The 21,412-nt window shown below is 42.9% G+C and overlaps 1 protein-coding gene across 1 annotated transcript in view; it reads right to left on the bottom strand.

Moving 5' to 3' along the window:
• Window positions 1-5,708: 5,708 nt before the first annotated feature.
• Window positions 5,709-21,412, bottom strand: part of yjefn3 (YjeF N-terminal domain containing 3) — a 45,341-nt gene continuing 29,637 nt past the window's right edge. The window contains exons 2-6 of the mRNA XM_068726030.1: window positions 20,581-20,689; window positions 12,493-12,603; window positions 7,709-7,822; window positions 6,779-6,929; window positions 5,709-6,493 (exon numbers count right to left, since the gene is read on the bottom strand). Coding sequence (XP_068582131.1) covers window positions 6,297-6,493; window positions 6,779-6,929; window positions 7,709-7,822; window positions 12,493-12,603; window positions 20,581-20,689 — 682 coding nt within the window. The 3' untranslated portion in view covers window positions 5,709-6,296. The remainder of the gene's footprint in view (window positions 6,494-6,778; window positions 6,930-7,708; window positions 7,823-12,492; window positions 12,604-20,580; window positions 20,690-21,412) is intronic.

Below are 21,412 nucleotides of genomic sequence, written 5' to 3'. Positions count from 1 at the left end.
GTGGTCAGCATCTGGAGAACTAGCCCCTGCCTTTGACTCGCCACGGCCCTCCAGCTGCTGCTCGCATACACCACCTAGCTTTGCCTGTGTGCAACAAGAGAGGACGATTGGAAGTCCTCCGGTTAAAAGGCTTGGAGCTGGAAGCTGGCGCTGAGCGGTGGTAATGCCACGGTGGGCATCCAGCAACAGCTGCCCGCCTTCAAATAGGAAAGCAGCTCATAAATCTGTAAGCTCTTAGGTGTGTGGAGAGAGTGACGGAGAACAAGGTCGAGAGCCTTTTGACGGAGGAGGGCAGGGAGAGAAGTAGACGGAGAGAGGCGATGGAGAGGGGTGTGATGGAGAGGGGCGTGATGGAGAGGGGCGCGATGGAGAGGGGCGCGAAAGGTGCGGAAAGTATTTGTGAAGAAATTCCTGAGGGAGGCAGATTAGAAATAAAAGAGGAACATATGAAGCCAGATGGACAGATGGAGACATTGCTTAAGTGGTGGCCTGAATGCAGCTACGGTGGGGGAGGGGGAGACCAGTAAAAAGGATAAAAAAAAAAATGGAAAGAGCGACATGCTGGCAAAGTAGACAGGGGAAAAGAGGACGGTAAAGTCATTTTACCTGCAACCCTTTATCCGTTTTCTCATTAAGCACTAACCCAGCAGGTGGGAGAGTGGCTCGCTCGGTTTGCGATTATTGCTTCTTGTTGCCAAGGGGACAAGGTTTATATCGTTTTAGGGGCGGCTGGCAGCGCGTTTTTCGAGGGTGAGGTGAGGACAAAACGCTCCGCCCTTACCGCACGATGTGGATGTACCGCTTAAGGAGCGTGGCGCGGAGTGTAAAATTTTACAATCCGTTTTAAAGGGCCGGCGTTCACTCTTCGCCTGCTCAGAGTCAGCCATTTGTGCATTTTTTTTTACCTTCTTCCTTCCCTCAGACTGTCTGCGATATACTCATCAGTAAACGGCACGAAGGCCTTTGCAAGACAAGTTACGACTCTGAGGCCTCCGAGTCTAACGAGATATGGAGAGCTCCCCTTTCTTTAAAAAAACAAACAAACAAAATAACAAAAAAAAGTGAATGGGGAGCAGCTGTGATGTGGACAGAAAGTGACAGCTCTGGAAAAAACCTGTCGTGTCACTCAGGAAGAGTGGTGAGCTTTCAGAGGGTTGTAATTGTCTGGAAGAACAGAGCATCATGGGAGCTGACAGTATTCCACATTAAAAAAAACCTGTCAATTAAATTGAGAGAGAAAGTCGGTTTTAATTGGCTCTTTGTGAGCTCATAAAAGTCAGTGGAGCACTATGTCTGCGTTGAGATAGTCACGCCTTCTGGTTGCTGATAGCGGCGGCAACTGTGCTGCAGTTTTTCCATAAGAATAAAAAAAAAAAGTGTGTGTGTGTGTGTGTGTGTGTGTGTGTGTGTGTGTGTGTGTGTGTGTGTGTGTGTGTGTGTGTGTGTGTGTGTGTGTGCCAATCGGAACCTTTAGTCACCTGCAGCACTTTCACCGTCGTCAACAGAGCTAAAAAACCCCACAGGGACCTCCTCCTCTTAACCTCCTCCTCCATCGTCACGTGAAGTTGATTAGCTTGGTGCTGAAATGCGCTGCTTATTTAACAAGAGAGATTAAGAACTACAGAGGCGGTCTGTACAATAACACACACACACACACACACACACACACACACAATGCCAAACGCACACCCTTCTGTATCACATGAGCTCACCACCAGAGTCCTGCTGCTCTGACATCCTCGGGGGAAATGCCGACAACTCAGAAAGCCCTACAGTTGTGTCAGTGGTGCACATGTGTGAGCGGTCATACACTGGCCCTCTGTTCCTACAGCGAGTCATTCACTAAGAATGACAACAGAGATAACACTCTGAACCAAATTCATGTTCAGATTGCCGGTCTTTTGCAGGAATCTCTACATTTACAGTTATTTTCTTGTGTTTTTTTCCGGCATTCAAATTTAAAAATAGAAATAATATAAATAAATAAAATTTTCCGTTTTCACTTACCTTGGCCCAGAGCCACTGAAGCCAGGACAGACAGCAGGAGCGCCACCTTATTTAATTCCAACATGGTGCCACACCTTCAGTCACAGAGGGTTGGTTGCTTTTCTCTGATCCTCTACAGAGTTGACATACATTTAATTCATAAAAAACAAAATAAAAAAAAGAAATAAAAAGTGAAAAAAAAAAAAGGTGTTGATTCTTCAGACAGAGCTGAGAGTAGCCGTCAGGTGTGAGTGATGCTGCTGGCCGAGCTGCTCGCTCCTCCTTTGAGTTTAGTTGCTGAGTTGGAGACAGGAGCTTTTTAAAAGAAGGGGCATCGGGAGAGCACACCAATCCAGCCCCTCTCCGCTCACCATTGGCCAGTGAAATGTAACATCTGGGTCCCCCATATCATCTTCCAAAAATAGGTGAGGGTTTGGTGGGGGTGGACGCAGAGAGGGAGGGAGAGACTAGCAGAGAGAGGGAGGGATTGTGTGTGTGTGTGTGTGTGTGTGTGTGTGTGTGTGTGTGTGTGTGTTGTTACTGAAAGGTGTTTTCCTGATCGTCAAAGCTATAGAGCTTAGTAGTTCTGACTTGTTTTGCAACAATATTTTCATATTTCTTTGATGTGTAATCCTCTCTTGCTCCAGTGCAGTGGTCCTTATCCACACAGCAGGTGTGTGCGTGCTGCTATGCAAACACAGAGCAGCTTTGTTATTTTATGGAGGTTTATTTCAACATTCAAAATAAAGGAAATTGGTTTGAAAAGTAACGTACGATATTCCAATCATTCATGATACCAGGCTTTGTTAACCATTTATTCTGTGTTGACTAAGGGAAGCAGTTCAAATCCCCCCCCCCCCCCCCCCCCCCCCCCATCTCTATCTCACTCTTCTTTTTTTTTTTATCTCCACCAGACACAGGACCGTGCCAGATGCTGCTCTGCCTCTGGTTCGACTTCTGGTTCAGTTTTGTAACTTTTTAACAGTCGCTGATTGCGGGGGCGATGCACTGCCAAAGAGTGGAAGTGGCGTCATATGGCATGCCATTCAGGAAAAAGTGCTCAGGACGCAGACACGAGAGGTGCTCATGAGGTGCAAAGTACTCGGGGGCTCCTTTGAAATATGCCAATTTGTTGCAATTTAGCGACGACGATTGTAAACACACAAAAAAAATCCATGACAATTATAAACATTGGTTATCTTCAACTCTTTTACAAATCCCTCTGGGTTCAAAATGTGAAAAGATGTTAATAACAACATTTGAAAGATTCTTTTTTTTTATTTTTCAAAATAAAAGACCCTCTTGAGGAAGTTGTGTTTATATTTACATGAGTCAGAGACTCAATGCCCGTCTGTCTTGATAGACGTTGGGGGGGGGACAACAATGGAATAAAGTTCAGGATATTAAAGTTCATAACCTGACAGAGCTTTCACACTTCAGCGGTGGAAAGTACATTAACTAAGTACTGAGGTACATTACTTGACAGATGTATTTACTGGTTCCGATGCATCTCCACAAATACATCAGTCACAGGGGACATTGTACTACAGACTAAATGCTTTGAACCTTGATACTTTTCGATACATTTTTCTGATAATGCATTTACTTAGTGCAGGATCTTTACTTCTAATGAAGTACTTTTATACTCTTCAATCACTGTTATTGCTAGGATCATTTAAAACTCATGTTAAAACCAATTTCAGAGAGAGACCATGTAACGTGTGATCACCCGTTCATTACGTTCTTCTCTATATTCAATTGTATTAATGTCTGTGTTTTGTCATTTAGGAATAACAAATAGCCCACCGGTAGGCTATGAAGACATATTTATCTCGATAGAAATAAAACATTAAGTAGTAAAATTGTACAAAATAAAATCCTAATAATAGTAATAAAAGTGAAATCCTAAAGATGGAATGTTATTATATTCACCACAAAGACAGAGAGCTGGAACCCATTTAGAAAGAGCCCTTGTAAACAGCTCAGATTTGAGCTTTTAAAACACTATAATAAACTTTCTGCTTCACTCCACTAAGTCTTTTGATCGCATTTCTTCTCCATCTAAGACTCTCCATCTCTCCCATGGATATTACAACAAGTGGCGCTGTCAGATGTGATTGTTCAATCCTACAGGCGGCCGCCAACTCCAAAGCCCATCACTCAACGTCTCTCGTGAAAAGCACAGGCGACACGCCGGTGACAAGTCCTCGTTTCCTGACGGGGGATTGGACAGGAATGAAAGACGGGACCACTGAGCGCTCACACATATTTCTACAACCCTCGTCAGTTCGCTCCTGACAGATTTAATACCGCCGGATCGACATTCCTTTTCACTGACTTTCCTTCACCCACTCACACATGTGCATTAGTGCATCAGTATATTCAGAAGAAGAGCCTAAACTTCGTACAAATACACATGACTTCATCCATAAACAGCACAGCAGCCTCTATTAGTCATCCTCATTGAAGCCCCCGAAGCCCAGAGCTCAATAAAGAGCCGCCGTCCTCCACAGCTGATTATGGCCTGATCACACCTGTTTATGGCTTTCATTAGCGAATCAGATCCAGTTGGGAACCAGTAAACAGAAGTAACGGCGTGCGCTCACCAAAGGTGCGTTCGTGTGCAACGTGATCTCATCCCTAATTGTCATATTTTGGCCGCCTGAGCAACCTTTTTCTATTGTATCTTGAATTTAACAATGACGTTGTAACGCGTGGTTAACGTTGTCCAGGTTAGGTTTGGGAACCATAACTACTTAGGTTTAGATATTTGTGTTACAATAAACCACTTAAGCTACGGACAGAATCTCATGTGACGTCGTGACACGTGGTGAGAAAATAGAACGAAACTTTTGGTTTCACAGGGGGCACAAACAGTCATTTACGGTAGTTTGACTGTTTGTTTTTTTTGTCCCCACCCACATTCTGGGAAGACCCGCCCTACTCTGCCTCCGATTGGCTAGTACTTGTTGCGTACTTTGCAGAATTTCTAAAGTTTCACCGCTGATGAACAAGATTATCGGAAGGTTGGTAAGTTCGTGATTTCATGTGGATGTTTACAAAAGGACGACTCAGATATAATTACAATGTCCTGATTATGGGAGAGAAATGCATTTTTTTTGAGATAAGATTACAGATAAATTAAAAAAATGTTAAACTTAATGTTAACCTTAATGTTTAAAAGGCCCAGTGATTAACAAGCAACTGTAAAAATTTGAAAAAGGTTGCTGACCCCTGCTTTAAAGCTACCTTAATTTAGTCATAACTTTGTCTCCATATAAAGGTGTTTGAGAACATGTTAGCAAACAGTTGCCTATCTACACATCCAGCAGACACAGAGCAACACTAGCTTTCATTTGGACTTTGTAAATGTAAGTCCAATGTCCACTCTCCTTTCAGTCTCCATCAAAAAAATGCGTTTATTGCTGAGCAGTAATTTTATTGGACCTTTCTCGCAGAAAACCGCTGCCTGTGGCGGCAGAACACGTGGTTGATGAGAGCAGAGTTGCAGCAAGAAAAATCAAAACAATGATCCAATAAAAGCTCAATGGAAGCTGCCGTTGGTTTGTGATTTTTTTGGTTGGTTTGTCACTATCAGCTAGACTCTTTCACTTCACATATAATCATTTTATAGTCATATAAGTTCATACAAAATATACTGATCGCTGCAACTTCACGTGAAGGAAAACAAAACACAAACCGAATGCTTTAAGAGTTTTTTTTTGTTTTTTTTTATTGGACAACAAAAACTGTCTGGTCCTTTTGTTAACAGCTAATGAAGTAACTGAAACAAAAGTAATGCAGAAGTGCCGGCTGACCAAACAAACACTCAAACAGAAAAGTCTTAAATGGCCAACCTCCACGATGTCTCGTCTCAGCAGCACATTTCAGTAGAAAGTCAAACATAAAAGCATCCGAACATGAACATTAAAAAAAGTTTTGAAGGAAAAAAAAAAAACTACAACGTTCCAGTGGCGTCATAGAAAATTCATCTCTCTGAAGAAATTTCTGTCTTTTGCAAAGTAATCAGAAAAACAGTGTAATGCTACAGCTTTTACAAGTAGACTGACACAAAGAAAACTCATGCCATTCCCTAAAAAGACTTGACTGAAACCACAGCTTCTACACATCATCCTTCTACTGTAGCTCGACAGCACATTCGGCTAAAGGTGTAGCCTGATCTACGCAACTGAGCTGTTACACATTGAGTCACGTTAACAATCTATAAAATACAAAACAAGAGAAGGGATCAACCGTACGTTTCTTTGAAAATGAGGAGTGGTCACTCTGGCTCTTATGTTTCCCATGTGTTACAATTCTATGAGACAGTCTGTGCCGGGGTAGTCTGGGAGGTTAAGCTCGTATTTTTTCTGGATGTCATAGGGCAGGAAGCGTCCGGCCAAGAAATGCTTCCCCGAGAAACTTATGGCGCACTTCTTTGGTGCTGTGAGTGAGATGAGAACTTCTGGGTTAATGCCATCCTGACTTGGTTCTTCTACGTCCCAACCTGAGGAAGACAGAAAAGAAGGAGGAGGAGGAGAGGAATTTAGGGCGAGGAGGATTGTGATCGTTTTCTGCCTGTTGTGCTCACACCCAGCAGGTGGTGTATTTGTGGTATGATGAGCTCACACTGAGTCGGCTGTAGTGTAAGATTTATCCTCCACGTGTGCCTCCAGACTTGGAAAACTCTTGCCTTGGAGCCAAGGCTCCTAGGGAGCTGCCTGGAGGCACATTTATCAAGTTGTGTTTCTGAGCCCGCAGCCCGATATCTACAGTTTGTGCGAACACGTACCTGAGGGCACATCCACACTGGCAATGGGGATCTTGACTTGCTTCAGGGTGACCAGAATACCAGGGTAGGGCTCTTTAATGTTGGCACAGTCTGCATCTGGGCCCAGCATGGCATCAATCACTAGGTTGTAGGCATCGTTTATGAGCTGCACCTGAACAGATTGGATCTCAGCATGAATAATTTGGGGGGGGGGTTTGCAAGAAGAATAACAGCAAAAGGAAAGCAAATCAAGTAATCTGAAAAGTAGACCTTTCATTTTTATTCAAAAAGGGTTCACAAACCAAAACGGTTTTCGTACCTTTTTGAATGATCTAATTCAAAGCAGCACTTTTAAGCAAGAGGAGGCTTGTGTTGCCTTTGGACAGAGCCGGGCTAACAGTTTCCCCCCCGTTTCCAGTCTTTGTGCTAAGCTAAGCTACCCAGTATGTTACATATTTACAGATCGTATGATATCTTACGTTCATTTTTCGTGGGATTGTGCAGCAACATGACTGATCTGAGGGCCTGCATAAGTCCCTGCTGTGCAGAATCCTTTTGAGCAACACAACTACTTGGTTAGGTTTATTAAAAGATTGTGGTTTGGATTAAATAAGTACGTATATACTTCTTAGGTGAAAGTCCTGTGTGTTTGTCCTCCTTCCTGTGTAAACTTTGTCGCTCTTTTTTACTACATCGCCTTCCTTAGAAGTGGCTTATTTATGAATGACTTGTCACAGGTTTAACCACGAACAGAGAATGAGAACAGCTGACCACACAGACGTGAGACTGGTGTCAATCTTCTCATTTAGCTCTTGAAGACAGCACATGAGCGCATCTCCTAAAAAACTACTCCGATCACAAAAGCAACTTTCACTGTCGCATGCTTTATAATGAGATGATAGATTGTGACGTCGCTGGGAAATTGTGTTGCTCTGTAAAAATGCTGCTGACCTCTGTGGGGAGATAGGAGAGGGAAGGGATGTCCATCTTCTCACACTGAACCGTGAAGTCCTGGTGTAGACTTTGAGAGGAGCGCTGAGGGTGGTAGATGGTGGGCTCATATTCCTGCGTGAGAATATGAGGCGACAGAGAAAAACAACGGAGAAGACACACAGGAGGAGAGAAACACAAAAATAGAGAAACGGTTACTCAGTATTGACACGATAGCCTGTGATTTCGGCCAGCAATGTGTTTGATGCATTTCTCCTGCAGTTCAAGTGAAAACACTGATGACCACTGGTCAGACGTTGTGGTTTTTCTACGGTCTGGCTCCTGAATGAATACTTCCCTTATAAACTGGGAGCTGAGAGGAGTAGAAATCCAGACACCCGCAGTCTGAAAGGTCTGCGATGCTCAGCAGGAAGCACCTGTGACCCTCGACCTTTACATGGTCTCAAAGATAAATCCCCAAAAAAACCTAGGAGGCACCCGTCAGTCGTGTGTTTGATCATGGAAGAGGTCATCTTTGTTCTCAACAAACATAGTCCTTGATAAATATCGACATTAATGACCTTTAAAAAGGGACAGATTACCCAATATTTTTGTCGAGCAAAGTTTAAACCGACTTTGGAAAAATAGCAAAAAAAGAAATGTGAATTAGGCGCGTTTCAATCAAATGGGTTGAGGCTATGCAAGGCTGCCGTCTAACCATCTACGATAGAAAAATAGAGAGAGGTCTTCAGGAATTTCTTTAAATTGGGCATGTTTCATTTTTTCTTTCATGTCAGCTAGTATTGGCCATTATTCATGCTGACTAGACACGAAGACAAGCGTTCGAGCGTTTTGGGAATATCCGGGAGGACGCCGTCAGCAAAAACAGCTCATCAGACATGTGAGCTGAACGGAGTAATGTTTCAGGATTTCCAGTAATCAGGTGCAACTGGTATCAAGACATGCGGATAGATTTAGTTTTATTTGCCCAGGCTTTGAGGTATCCATCCAACCCAATACGGTGGAGGTGCTCATTTCAAAGTCATTGTTTGAACTGTCATGGTAGTATTCGGTACAGTTCTCTGTGCCCACATGTAAGGCATCGGAGCATCCCCTCCACAGGGTTCACATTCGTGTTTTCTTAGTGAAAAACACCACATGAAGGCGTAAATATGTGAAATGAGCTGAGGCTGCCCCACAAAAGCAAGCGGTCTGTCATGTCAGACAGACCGCTGCCTCCTTGGGGATCCTAAACCAATCAGACCGCCACAGACCTCCATCACCTGACGTCATCTCCATCGCGGTCTCCACAGAGAGAGCAACCAGGCCAAACACAAACCACCCCATGTGTGTGTGTGTGTGTGTGTGTGTGTGTGTGTGTGTGTGTGTGTGTGTCCCCTCCGTGCCCTTGACCTCATCAACACCATCTAACCGTGTGAAACTAGCGAAGGGCGTCGAAATGACTTTCAGTGTCACTGAGCATGAGCAGAAATGAGGCGCGAGACAGAGACAAGCAGAGGGTGACAAACAAGGTTGTTGTTTTTTCCAGTTCTTGCTCACATCTGACAGCGTTACACGTCTTCTCCCCGAGGGAGGACGGTGTCTTGTTTTCACACACAGCCCGTTAGGAATGGACGGATGAGGTCTGCAGCAGCACAATTAAGTATTTAACTGGTGAACATTTTCACATGTAAAGACGTGTGTCGTCTATTCTGTTTAAGTTACTAAATAGTATATAAATTACAGTGGAAACCTCCGATAGCGATCATGTCCATCGGGGCCAAATTGTTTTTCTTTTTCATTATTACTCATCTCTACTTAATATACGTGTAATAAATAGATGGATGGTAATGGCTCAACAATTTTCTGAATTGTATTGACTGTTTCAAACCCTTTTCAAATGACTGTACAACTTAAATGACTGCACTGTGTACACTTTGAATACACTATAATACAGTACGGTACTGTGTATAAAATACAGTTTGCTGTGGTTCATAACTAGGCTGCAGCCTAAAACAGTACGTTTACAAACACAGTAACATCAGTAGTGTAATAGGATACTATTAATAAAAAAAAAATGTATTCATATAAAAATGTAAACATTTTTAACAGGCCTAAATATAAACAGTCAATACCAAACCGGTAGCAGAATTTGAAAACAGACGTAATCATAAAATACAGTATCGTGGCAATAAAGTAAAAAAAAAAATACAATAACCGTGTATTAAAAAAACCCATCATAAGCTACATGGTTGCTATCAGCGATTACTTAAAGATTATTTGTCTATGATTCCGTCTGAAGCTTTTCGACCCACATAAGCGCTTAATCGCTGTAACTGTGATCACTATCAGAGGTTTTCTTTGTCATCTTTTTTTTGTTTTTTTTTGCTTTAAGCTTGTGTAACAAAGAATTTGCATTTCATTCACGCCAATTATAATGTGACTAACATCAAGCAGGGATGAGCACAATGCAGTGAGCCAAACACAACATCACGTCCACTTGTTCAATAGGAACAATGCACCAGAACTAATGTGGATAAGGCTTGTTTTGTTGTTTTAATAATCATCTAACATTAGCTTTAATCAAGGAATATCTGTGCCTTCCGGTATATGCAACATTGGTTTGTTTTTTTTTTTGTTCCTCCCATACCAAGCAGTGGAAATAATCAAAAAGATGCATGACAGCCTCAGACACAACCAGCCTTTGTGAACACGGATGTCCTGGAGTGACGTGAGAAGCAAGTTGGCCCGTTTGCCTGCAGCTGATCATTCATTCCTATGCTGTCTAATCACATTCACAGCTCTCTCTGTGTGTGTGTGTGTGTGTGTGTGTGTGTGTGTGTGTGTGTGTGTGTGTGTGTGTGTGTGTGTGAGTGTGTGTGTGTGTGTGTGTCTCACGTGTATGCTTGCATGTCTTCCTGCTGACAGGGATCACATCGCACCATGAAAAAGACACACACACACACACACACACACACACACACACACACACACACACACACACACTCTTTCACAGTCCAAAGTAAGTACTCGAGTTTCTGAAGTTAGAGCAGAGAGTCAGACATGTGTGGTCCCAGTCGGCCTACTGTAGAGCGCAGTCGCTTTGAAAATAATAATAATAAAAAAGAAAAACGCACAATTTAAGATCCAGTAAAAAAAAAATTCACAATCGGCGACAAAAGCACAGGAAAAGACAGGAGCAGATGGTGAAAACATTAGAAACAAAGACATAAAATAGCGCACAAAAGATATATTTAAAAGACGGAATCAATGCCTAATTGTTGTTTTTTTAGCGTTATGGATAAGCGTCATTTCTGGAATGTCAGGGTGAAATATATATCTCCCTTGGAGCTGACCTCTAACCTCTTGTCCTTGGCCTCGAGAACGAAAAAGACAGAGGGAGGAGAGAGAGAGGCTCCACAGAGAGCCATCAGAGTCCATCTAACATGGTTTTAATCAGAACTATCAATGCACAGTAAATCAAGCGTGTCAGACACATATGGTAAAGTGTATAGATGCATTCCGCTCTAAACCAAAGATCCCAAAAACACATATCCAATATTTCCCTTCCAATAAAGTCATAGACATGGGCGGGACTACGGCACCGAGTACTGAAATGAACTGTGAGAAAGAGACTCTTTTTTTTTTTTTTTCAGGTCGAGGGGACGAATCCCGCGTCCAAAAACAATTAGTCTTGAAATGTCAAAATGTCAGTCAGCATGTGGCCTGAGGGGCAGACATCTCGGTCATGACATCATATTGTGGCTGCCGAGCGTAAGAGTCAGACGGCTTTAACGAGAGTAACAATGGCATGATATCATGACTGTCTGAGCAGCCTTGCGGGGAGGGTAATGGGATAACTGCTCCGAGCCGTTTACAGGAGTCAAAATGAAACCGTGTAAAGCGCAGAGGGCCCGTTATAGGGGGTCCCCTGTTAGTCCTGATGCAAGTTTTAAGTTTGTTTTTTCTAGTGTGATATCATCGAAATGACTCAGTCAGCACAAGACCAAAGTTTTCCAATGGATTATTAGTGGTGTGAATGGATACAATGGCTGGTTTTGTGCACTGAAAAAGTTTTTTGTTGGCGTTGATAAATTGTGGGCACAGAAGTGTCAGGGCCTCCGCTGGACCTCACCTAGAATACGTCGCTCAAAGAGACTCGTACCAACCAGGAAGCGGCATAAACTGACCACAAGACACAAAAAAGTACAAACAGACCTACAAAGAGATAAACACAGCTGCAAAGAGACTCAAGGATCAAAACAATCACAAAGACCCAAATAAGTAACAACAAACTACAAACCATGAAGACACCAAATGACCACAAAGAGACAAAAAACAACCACAAAGAGACAAAAAACAACTACAAAAAGACTAAAAATAGCCAAAAACAACAACAAAGCTGTAAAGTTACCACAAAGACACTCGCAACCAACTCTGGAAAGGGCCAAAACAACCACAAAGAGACACAAAATGACGACAAAGACACACAAAGCAATTACAAAGAGACTCATAATGACTAAAAAGACACACAAAGCAATTACTAAGAGACTCATAATGACTAAAAAGAGAGACAAAACAACCACAAAGAGACACAAAATGACTACAAAGACACACAAAGCAACTACAAAGAGATGCAAAACTACAAAAAGACCACAACAATTACAAAGTGACAAGAAATACTACAAAGAGACACAAAACAACGACAAAAACAGGCTAAACAACTATAACCTGCTGTCTGTAGGAGTGGTAGTTGGGCCTTTTTGACTGATTGTTGGCTACACTTTGTGCACTAGTTTACTTACATACATGCGCAGGTGTCGGGCACACACCAGGCCAATGGAGCCGTTCTGATCCGGACCACAGATCACCAGCACCGTCGGCTGCTTCTTTGCTAGAGAGCTGAGAGGGAAGGCCTGGTGGAGAGACAGAGCGAGAGGCAGGCTGTTAGAAACGGGAGCGGATGACTGAGGGAGAGGAAAAGCATAAGACGCAGGGATACAAGACTCAGGGTTACTGATAGAGAGCCATGGTGAGACAAAAGCAAAGGGGGGAAAAAAAAGATGGTCGTATTCATCCCATCACTGGATCTTCAGCACCAGCCTTCATCATCACCACCACCAGCACCACCAGCACCACCAGTGTCTAGACTCCAGGGGGAATATTCTTGATCTACTCACAGCATCAGTACCCCGTTTTAATATACTACGTCACGATGACTCATCATTTCACTATGCATGTGTAATAAATTGTTGTTGTAACTCTAATGAAGTCTCTCCTGATTTCAACGGTTTGTGTCACACTTTCTAAATAACATACTTTTAATGCTTTTGGGCTTCGGACAAAAAAAGGTATCAGGTATTTTAAAAGTCAAGAGGCTCAAGTCCAAGTAAAACCACAAGTCGTCGGTGTTTAAGTCCAAGTTGAGTATAAAGTCATAGAAATTGTGACTCCACCGACTCCAGTCCAAGTCACGAGGCGGGAGTCGGGGCCTCTTTATTCGGCACAGGTCATCCGATCTCTGCCTCTCCATCACGCTCAGGGTGACTGACTGCAGCATTCCAGTCGTGCCAGACGAGGGTGGAAATGGCACCAGCTACATTGTCTCTATACTGTCTGCCATAAAAAGGTCCAATCTCATTAAAATAAACTCTGGCAGCATGTGGGAAAAAAATGCCAGCGTCCTAGCCACGGGACGCTTCCTCGTATGCAATGCACTTTCCGTCTCGGGCCCCCGGATTGCAGCGAGCGAGCTGCTGGCAACTGCCTCGCTCGCTGGCCGAATAATCCCTTGTAAATCACCCTGCACCTTCTTAAACGAGCCCGGTATTCGCCTGAGGAAGCGTCAACCTGAGTGGCTAATTTTCCATCTGCAACACCTATACCGATGTGCTGAGTGTGTGTGTGTGTGTGTGTGTGTGTGTGTGTGTGTGTGCACTCACTAATGATCATTACTGAAAGCCCAAAAAAGGTGTCTGCCCTCACTTTCCACAGATTCCTCAAAAGCAACGAAGTTGTTCACTGAGAGTTTCTGCACTATTACATTGTACCAGAATGATTGTTGGTCATTTGTGAAGGCCACAGCGTCGTCTCGGAGAAGAAGAACTTGAACTGAGGGAGACGGTTCACTCAGCCTTCTGGAAATCCTGTCCAATTAAATATGTCAGAGACACAACTCGTAAAAAAATCAATTAGCCCAGTTTTGTCTCCGCCATAAATAGTCCACGACTGCGGTTCACTTCAGAAATGCTTTGGATCGCAGCCTTTAAATGCAGGGCACATGATGAGCTCCTCATAATAAAGACAAAATATTGCTGGCCTTCTTTTCTTTTGTGGTTTCTCATAACTACATCACTGCACCCTGTAATTATTTTATAAATATCCTGTAATTCACCGTAATTTACAAGTTGTTACCCCTTTATTATGAGATGTTCAGTCATCCATAAATGTTTTGTTGCACCCCGCAATTATTTTTCAATGAATTATAGTGTATCAGTATTAGGTAATAAGAGAATTGCAAAAATAATTACGCTATCATTTTCAGGTTGTCGTACAAAGCTAGTGTTACGTTATTGAAATCAAGACTCTCGTCGCTGTTGATCCTTGACCTCCGAAGTTTGCAGATCAGATCTTCCATAAAACCCATTTACTTCCACTAATGTATTCAGTACAGGAGAAGGTTCGTGTGGAGAAATAGGCCATTACCCACATTGTATAATTGGACATAACGAGACTCAGAGTGCATTAAGTAGAGCGATGAATCCAGAAGGGGAGACAGCAGCCGTTACCTCCATCATAACGGTGTGTGTGTGTGTGTGTGTGTGTGTGTGTGTGTGTGTGTGTGTGTGTGTGTGTGCAGTCGCTAAGGGCCACGGGGCCGATGGTAATGTTAGGAGTAGAGGAGTGATTGAGTGGAACAGAGAGACGGAGAGCAGAGACAGAGTGGAAGACAGGACAGTGTCTTTCATTTTCATATCTAATGAGACAGAAGCTCTTAGTGAGTTTCACACCGTGTAATCTGATGTTAATCCCATTGAGTTCATTATAAGTGGCACCCTCTGTGGATATGTGCGTGTGTGTGTGTGCGTGTGTGTGTGTGTGTGTGTGTGTGGCATAATGTCAAGCACTCTGTTCTGAGCTGCTCCCTAGAGGGAAATGCTAACTGTAATTACTGCAACCAGCTATTAAAGGCTAGCCACCTCCGATGGCGCCGTCCCCCGACTGTGAACTCGCCCATATAGGCGTTATTGACTAAAATATAACATCTCCAGATTAAAAAGGAACAGAGGAGTAATAATGAGCCAATAACAATAATAGGATCAATAACTATGTCTTATCAAAGTGGCGCTGAAACCACTGGAGAATTATCGACCGAACAGATTTTCCGATGCGATCTAATCGATCGGCACTTTTAATTATATGCTTTTTAACACCACGGCGGTAACGTGAAGCGCTCGCGGTGACGTTTAGCCAACAAAACTACTTGGTTGGGCTTCAAATAAAAATACGAGAACTAAGTAAAATACACGAGTACACAACGTAACGCAAGTACAGAAAAAGAACTTTGCAAGCGTGACTTACAAACTTCCAACACTTTCGCTTTCTCCCAGGAGAAAGTCCTGTTTTTTGTTTGACCGATATGAACGTCCTCTCTCTTCCCCGGTTGGCTTAAAAGGAGTAAAAGAAGTTTCATAACAAGCTAATGTTACTCTCCCGGATCTGTGAATGGACAACAACTTCCTGAGACTTAAGCCAATACATCTTTATAAAAGGTCATACAAAATATATGTCAGTATTGTATTTACAGCTTGTTCTTCCCTCGTGCAAAGTGGAAGAAAAATGAGCTTTAAAATGAGCTTTAAAATGAGCTTTAAAATGAGCTCGGTTCCTCTTTCTCCGTTTCTCTCTGCCCTTCATGCAACATACAAACGCTCACATCAGGAGGTTTAATGGCCTTTTCCTCTAACCGTCTGGAGGATCAGTGATATCGATGCCGGAGCCGTTTGGTGCTGCCGGTGAAAGCATTAGAGCCGCACACTGCTGAAAGGTAAGCTGCTATAAAAAGGGGGAGCAGGCTGGATCGATGCAGGCAGCGCTCCGATGCCTTTCGAAGCACTCCGTCTAATCTTGTTTGGAAGAGGAGCTTGATTCACTCCAACAACGTATCCATCCTAACGCATTTACTCTGATATTAAGCCTCCAGACGGCTGACGGAAACAGAGAAAGCAAAAAGAGGAGATGGATTTTCTAATAGGTTTCAAGTCTCAAGTGTTGGTGCTAAAAGGGGTTCTTCGGCTCGTCCGTTTGTATTTCAAGTGGGGGAAAAAAAAAAGAGGGAATTCCAAGACGCTCTTCAGGTAGATACTGATGCTGAATTACGTAGCTTATTTCATCCTCATATTTCTTTTAAATGACCTCGTTCTCTGCTTCAGAGTGATCTTCAGCGCGAACATTGCTTCCACTCTAATCGATTTCCATGGGGGGGGGTTGACTTTGGGTGATATTGAGAAGACATGACGTATGTATGTCAAATGGATTTTGTTAATTAAGGGGGGGGGTCATATCAAATTCAAAACTATTATTAAGCCAAAACGCGACAGAGAGGCCGCGATTCAGAGACGTCAGATGGAGGAGGGTAGCGATTCGCCAACAAAGAAGCTACGCCGGAGAGAAGAGCTCGTCGATGGCATTAGTCCCGCCCCCGGCACTGATTGGCTAATTGTTAGTCCCCCCCCCCCCCCCAGCTGCGTTTATCGGTTGATATTTCAATGAGATCCGCTGTTTCAACGTCTGATGAATCAAAAGGAAAAAACACATCGTGGCCAAAAAAAATGCTGTAAAGTTTCAGTCAGTAGTGATGACAACTTAAATATTTTGATACACTTTATTCCAGAACAACGTCACTGTTTTATATTAATATTGCCAAAGAGTTCAAACTGCCTTGGCAGCAAATGACAAGCTTTCCCTGTGTAGTTTTAGATAAACAAGGTTTTATGATTCCGTTTCAGGTTAATAAACTTGTTGAAGTGTTTTCCAGTGTTTTGAGATATTTATGATGTTTTTGATCTGGACGAGGTTTCTACAAGTGCAGACAGATGGTTTGTTGCATCTGCTCTGCAGGTTTGTGGTCCGGTCCGGTTGCTCCATTTTTTTATTTTTATTTTTTTTAATCGTCTCTTCTGTTTGACGTTTGCTGAGGACATGACATTTCGGGCCTACGGAAAAGTTTTCCATATATCCATAGTTCTAAATATAAAAATGAATTACAGGGAAGCGGGCATACTCTTATTCTTTACGATAACTTTTATTAAAAACATACTTTGAGTGTGAGCTTAAGGAAGCTTAGGATAGTACAGGGTCTTGTCCTATAGAACCTCCCTCACAGTCACACTCGGAGCGAAACAATATGGCCGTCTTGACTGTAATAAGGTCTCCCCGGGAATACCCTCTTTGAAATGAATGTTATATGCACATGTTCGTTCGCCTCCAATCAACCTGAAACACACACTGGGCCTGAGAAAACACGACCGGGGTCCTAGAAACACAAATGTTAAAAGGCACGGTTTCTCTGCATATGTGAGAGTTTATTTGTATTAGAGCACCGAAACTACAGTCCAGGAGGCTCCTGTAAGGTATAGACTCATTTATTGGTGTGTGTGGTAACAAATACGTCTCCTGTCTCCACTCAGGTGTTGAAACGCCTCAGACTGACAACAGAAACACACACACACACACACACACACACACACACACACACACAGACAGTCTGGACCTGGTGGCTGTGGGCTGCTGTTGGAACAGTAAAGGATTCACTTACAAAAGACCTATAATCTATCTGGCAACCAGAGGTGTGTGTGTGTGTGTGTGTGTGTGTGTGTGTGTGTGTGTGTGTGTGTGTGTGTGTGTGTGTCTGACTGAGCGCATGCTTGTTTGTGTGGTACAGTCGGAAGCCAACAGCAGTAGGCCGGCAGTGAAAAACCAGCGAAAATCAGAGCGTCTGCATCTCCTTCTGCTGTAATTTTCCTTAAATAGCAGTGATGTCATGTAAGCAGTAGCGTGCTGTGGGCAGCAGCGGTCCGCAGCGTCCAGGCCTTGTTTGTCTAGTAAGGCTATGCTGCTGGTGGAGGGCCAGGCAAGGGGCCAGCGGTGGCTGATGATAATAGAGGGGAAGTGGATGTGGTGGGTTTAATCACACGCTCTCCCAGGGGAGTCTCTGATGCTGCCACTCTGCCCGTCTCGGCTTTTCTACGTCTCCTCTTTTCCATTTCACTTTCCTTAAATTGTTTGCTGCGCTGTTTCTCACCTCCCAAGAATGCAATAGCTTTGTTTGGTTTAACAGCACGCAGTTGTAGCGTTTAATAAGAAGTCCTATAAATCAAAACATAATAGACGCGTTAAAGTCAACATTAACCATGAATGCAATAATGACGAAAATGTCACAATTAAACGAACACTAGTTAAATCTGCATTCATAGCTTTTTTGGTTTCTTGGCCACTTGAACACTATATTGACTTATTATCACCTTATAAAGTTGATATGATGCACATGTTTACACATCCAGCAGACAAAGAGCATCAGGAGTCGCTTTTGTCACTTGGCGCAACTCTCCAGAATAAAATGTTGGCATTGTACATTTCTGCAACCTCAACCAAAAATGCTTATTGACAACATTTCTAGATTTTAGAAATGTATTTCAATGTCATGCGTTTTAAATACTCTTGGCGATTTGGGCGTTTTCCAAACTTTATTCTCAATTACGTTTAGGTTTCGGCGACAGAATGAGTTGGTTGGGTCTCGTAAAATATCAAGTTTGTTACTTTTGGTTTCACACAGAGACTTTGACTATAAAGTATTTGTGATACGTCAAAAACAAACGAAATCCAGGAGAAAACACGTTGACATTGCAGTTTTGTATTATGAGAATGTCATTTTTAGTAAACCAGGTTGCCTGGCGATCCCTCGTTTTAGCTCCGGTTTGGTCTCCACCAGTTGCTGAGGGACATTATCCGTCTTATCAGCCCGTTAAATGCTCCATTAGATAGTTGCAAACGTCGTCTGCCGTTCAGAGCTGGAAACAAGCTTGGCAAAGTCGAATGTTTAAAAAGGTATCACTCCTATATGAACCTACAGATATTCATCCCCTGAATCTGCAGCTCTTTTCAAGTGGCCAAAAAAAACAAAAGAAAACTAATTGCAGGTTTAAAGAAAACACATGATATATATAAAACAATGTTCTTGTCTTTGTCTTAAATGCCTATTATGAAGTATCTGCGTGTCTGTTCTTCTTGTTTCTTTGCTTTTGCGGAGGAGCGATATTAAAAGTTATCCTATTAAACTGTTGCCATCACATTCATCATGGTGTTTTGTGTAACTTTTCCTGTAAATCACTCGTTCGTTTCGCCTCTTTCCTTCTTTTCCTCCTCAGCCCTTCGCTCTGACAGCAGCGCAGGGTTTCATGTGTCTTGCAGCTCAGACTCTTATTCATCACAGCCTGTTGAAGAGCCCACTGAGGAAACCAGTGTGGCGTTAAACCAAGCCAGTGGTCTGGTCAAAGGGAACCACATGTGTTCCCAACAGCCCTCCACTGACACACACACACACACAAACACACACACACACTCTTGGCCTGACACAGTCCAGACCACAGAGAAGAAGAGCTGTGGTTGAGGAGCTCAGGTGTTCTGCCCCGAGGTGGAGGTGGTTTGGAGGTGGATGTCACAGAAAGTTAGAAGAGTTCCTCCACATAATAATCAGACGTTTTTTAGTATGGAAGTTAATGCAAATTTGGAAAGTGTAAGTAGCAGCAGCTGTGGCTTTTTGCCCTCTTCTACTGTCAAACATCACACCAGCATAATGCTGAGTTGTGTCATGATTAAAGAGCGCCACTGTGACAGAATGTGAAGCGGCTTTTCTAAAAAAAAAAAAAAAAGAAAAAAAAAGTGGGATAAAAAGTGGGACCTTTACCAAGGATTTGCTGAGTGATACACAGTGTAGGCTGTTTAACAGATTTTGCACAGCAGTGCGTTGGTTGAGGCCACAGTTTGCTTTTATTTGACTGGAGCTTGTTGTGGTTGCGGGTCGGATGACTTCATGCAGAAAAGAACATTAATTGAAAAAAAAACTGCATGGCTTCCCTTTATTTGACCATTTTTGATATTTGTTGATACTTACAGCGATGAGATTGGTGAAAGGAGAGACGGGGACAAAGAGCTTTGTGTAATATAATTGCTGGTTTGTAAGAGCGCGCGCACACACACACACACACACACACACACACACACACACACACACACACAAACAGTCACACATCACAGTAAATGGCAACTGCTGTTCAGTGACTGGTTTAATGGTCCAAAGATAAAAGCATTGTGCGCATAACATCACATTAAAGCAAAGGTTTATTTCAGAATAAATATTAAATCTGCAATAAAAGAAATGTTTTTGTAATGATGTTATTTTTCTCTGCTTTTATTTTTAGAGCAACCCATTGTCCGTTTCTGCAAACTCCCGGGATACGTTGAATATCGACGTTTCGGAGTGAAAAACACATTTCATATCAGTTGTGAAATGTTTGATGAGGTTCAGGCAACACAACTACTTGGATAAGGTTAGAAAAAAAAGATCAAGGTTGTGTTAAAATAATACGTCAGGTAAAAACGTTGCTAATGTAAATAAATAGCAATCGCCCTTAGTGGACTTTCTTGCGTAACAAGTGTACTGATGTTACCTAACAAGGTCTACTTTTGGTTTCACCCAGGACACGAACAGCAGTCTCCTGGGTGAAAGTCTTGCAAAAATGTCGACATTCAACGTATCCACGGTTCGAAGCAAGACAGACAGAAACAAAAGACCGACAACAAAGAAGTTCTTGGAAAATAGAAGCGGCGCAGACCTTGGTGATGGCGAGGGCGCACGCTTGTCCCCAAATCTCTATCAGCTGCTGTTGTCCAAACCTGTAGTCCCTCAGTAGCTCTGTCTCGATAGCTGCTGCCTCCCCTTTACTGTCGGACACAGAATAAGACAAGACGTAGCGTTATTCACCATTCATCATCGTCACCATCCATAAAAAAAAAAAACGTCAACAACAGGTGTTCAGGGAGAGAGTCATGCGGTTGAAATTTCTCAAAATTCCCTCGGGCAAGTTTGCCGAAATTTCCCATTGTTTTTTTTTTTTGTTTTAGTGCAGATCTCACAGTGTGTGATATGACAGGTTCTGGGTTGAACATTCGGTGGGAGAGGGAACATGTCAGAGATCGTGTCTATACCGCGCTCAAAAGACTTTAGTTGACTTTAGCTTGGAATACATTGGGTTTTTTTTTCCTTTTACAGTGAAAATTTTGGGTTTTAAAAAATCAGGCTCGGCCCAAATTTGCTGCTGACGGTTCAAGCTCGGGTCGGGCTCGGACAGAATCTATGCGGGTTCCCTTATGGTCAGACCTGATTTCTTTTTTTTTTTTTTTTTAGCTCTAGTTGTCACTGGTGTGCTCTGAGACCCATTAAAAAGGCTTCACACATACGTTTATTAACTATGCCTGAACGTAATATACAAGCTGACAGCGGGCCAGCGCTGCAAAATACAGCCGGCATTTACAAGGCAGCGTTTGTCTTTAACAGGACACAAAGATTACACATAACGGAGCGCTTGAACGAGCAGCACAGTGACCTATGATACACTAAGAAGGTATTTACAACACGGATAAATCGCTGACATGCTTAAGAGGTCG

This window comes from Cebidichthys violaceus, unplaced genomic scaffold, assembly GCF_023349555.1.
Source record: "Cebidichthys violaceus isolate CVI_PGR_0920_01 unplaced genomic scaffold, fCebVio1.0.p SCAF_37, whole genome shotgun sequence".
Lineage (NCBI taxonomy): Eukaryota > Metazoa > Chordata > Actinopteri > Perciformes > Stichaeidae > Cebidichthys > Cebidichthys violaceus.
This window is presented reverse-complemented; position numbering and strand designations above follow the sequence as displayed.